We start from the raw sequence: 2,751 nt of genomic DNA, 5'->3' as shown, positions 1-2,751 counted from the left end.
CTTCGTAAAAGTGAGTGTTATTTAATCTGTAGCAGGCTGGGTAATAATCTTTCCATTATTATATTAACATTTTGTTATTATGCGTATATATCTAATAGTTCAGGAAAAACTACATTGTTTCATTGCTACAGTCTTTTATTCCAAATTCTGAGAAGGGTATCTTCTCAAAGGTTGATGTATCACATATCTGTATAAGGCACCTGAGATGCATTATACATGTGATCATGTGACCTGTATTGTCAACATTAAAGTAGAAAAAGACACTGCTGATGTCATTGTGACAAGGAGAGCAATAGTGAACAATGACATTTATAGCGAAGACTTTTTATGATCTGCGTGCCACTACACTGGAAGGGGAAACAGTAGATTTCAATATTTTCAGAGGAAGAGTGGTGCTAATTGAGAATGTGGCATCACTTTGAGGGACAACCACCCAGGACTACGTCCAGCTTAATGAGCTCCAGAGCAGGTATCCTCACCGGCTTGTGGTCCTGGGCTTTCCCTGTAACCAGTTTGGATACCAGGTTTGTAAATGATTATGTGCAACCCACTGTTTCGATTACATTTAGTTGTAGTTTATCTACAAATGTAATTTGGTTCATACATGAGTTTGGTGTCACGTAAATGATAAAAATATCTGTTTATGAAAAGTTAGCAGTGTTTCAGAATTTTAAAGGACTGTTGTACATAATTTGGATTAACATCATAATTATTGCTTTGTCTTCTTTCTCATTTTCCAGGAGAACTGTTCTGATGCTGAAATTCTAAATTCTTTGAAATATGTACGTCCAGGTGAAGGGTATAAACCTGTATTCACCATTTTTGAGAAGTGTGTTGTAAATGGGAGTAATGCACATCCTGTCTTTTCTTACTTGAAAGACAAGCTTCCCTATCCAGATGATGACACTATGTCATTCATGCAGGACCCTAAATATCTGGTCTGGAATCCCATCAGTCGGAATGATATTTCATGGAATTTTGAAAAATTTCTTATTGGACCAGAGGGTGAGCCCTTCAAGAGATACAGTAAAAGGTTTCAAACTATCAATATTGAACCAGACATTCAAAGACTACTGAAACTGACGAAGAACTAATCAAAAACAAGTTAACTGATCATGTTTCATATTTAGTCATGTGTTAACTCAATGTGGCAATATTGGCAATGATTTTTGATTTACATTATCTTCCATGTTAGCAACATTGTGGCATCATCTTAATTTCTTTTATATTACTTAATGAGAGTGACACACCAAAATGTAACAGGGTTTCACTTGATATTGTAAATATGAAAGAATTATGGATGGTGCCATTAACAAATTCTCTTCAATGGAAGTACCTTAATAAAACATTGATTGACACTTTGTTGGTTCTGTTGAGTCTATGTTCTGGGGCAGTATGGCATCTCATGAATTTGCTTCACTCATTTTACAGAATGTCTCCTCTGTCTTATTAATGTGACATCTGCATGTGCTTTCACATTGTTCATGATGAGGAATGTGACATGAGCAAGAGTAAAGATATACCGTGGTACAACTGTATCTATACTGTAGATTACCTTTCCTAGATAATGTCACAGTGTGACAAATGGCATGTGGAACTTATTCCCGCTGAAGCAGTGTTCCCGGGGAAACGCTTTGAGTGTAACTCTGTTCCCAGGCCTGTGTGTGTGTTTGTTGCTGTGACAACCCCAAATGATGGATTGGCAACAGGTGTGGGGGATTTACTCAGAGTTTGCGTGAGGCCTCATCAACAGTGGAGAGGATAAAAAAGCAAGAGAGAGAGGTGGTGCGTGTGGTTTTTCTCCCTTGTGAAAAGTCGTTTTATTGGGTGGTAATAGTGGCTGGAGGACGGGTGAATGAAGTGGAAAGTGTTGCTTTGCTGAGGGATTCGAGGACAACAGAAGGAGAGTGAAATACCCTGTTTGCATTGGAGAGGAGCTAAGTAACTGAGAACTGAGTCTTGTAATTGCACACGTTTGACACTGAATTGGATGTGGTTTGGAGTGCTTGGATCACGATCATAAATATCACTGAGTGGATTGTATTGATTCATTACCGATCTCTTACCTCTCCCTCCTCTATAAATGGTGATGTGAACTCTGCCTGTGACTGTGAAGAAAAACATCTCAGAACATCCTCCGTGGCAGTGAGGATTGCGCCCTCCCCCTTCCCTTCGGACAGAAACCCGAATGTGAGTGCTGGCTTTAAATTGCACGTCGTGAAGTGAGTTTGCAGTGGCTAAAATTGATGTTTCCCCCCACAATATATGTTTGAAGTGGAATTGTCGTGTGTGTGTGTAAGCTACATTCCTGTTTGCCATGCACTCTCTATGTGTCATGAGGGCTGACTGTCAATAGTAAGAGTCCTGCGACACTGATTTGTTCCAACTGTCTGGATGTTGAGGATTTATCATCTGGGATGTGAATTAACCCCTCTGTTGTGCTAATAGGAGAAGAGATGCCCTGTTGAAATATTTACTATCTGCCTCAGAAAAGCTCTGTGCAACCTGTTGACTTCGAGTCTGCTGTATTCCTGCCATTCAACTGTATGGTGAGAGGTGTTCGCTCCTTCCAATACATGTGAATTGTATACTTGCCTGAAACATCCAGTCTGTCCGTCTCAGAAGAAGCCCCATTCAGCCTGTTGACTTCGAGTCTGCTGTATCCCTGCCATTCAACTGTATGGTGAGAGGTGTTCGCTCCTTCCAATACATGTGAATTGTATACTTGCCTGAAACATCCATTCTGTCTGT

At 39.9% G+C, this 2,751-nt stretch overlaps 1 protein-coding gene across 1 annotated transcript; it reads left to right on the top strand.

Annotated features, from left to right (window-relative positions):
* Positions 1-302: 302 nt before the first annotated feature.
* On the top strand, positions 303-1,189 carry gpx2 (glutathione peroxidase 2). Its single transcript, XM_026285337.1, has 2 exons — positions 303-524; positions 741-1,189. The coding sequence occupies exons 1-2, from the start codon at positions 303-305 to the stop codon at positions 1,092-1,094; spliced, it is 576 nt and encodes a 191-aa protein (XP_026141122.1). The 3' UTR covers positions 1,095-1,189.
* The last annotated feature ends 1,562 nt before the right edge of the window (positions 1,190-2,751 follow it).

The sequence above is a fragment of the Carassius auratus genome, chromosome 17 (assembly GCF_003368295.1).
Source record: "Carassius auratus strain Wakin chromosome 17, ASM336829v1, whole genome shotgun sequence".
In the NCBI taxonomy this organism is placed as follows: Eukaryota; Metazoa; Chordata; class Actinopteri; order Cypriniformes; family Cyprinidae; genus Carassius; species Carassius auratus.
The sequence above is the reverse complement of the archived record's forward strand: the minus strand, read 5'-3'. Positions and strand labels throughout refer to the sequence as shown.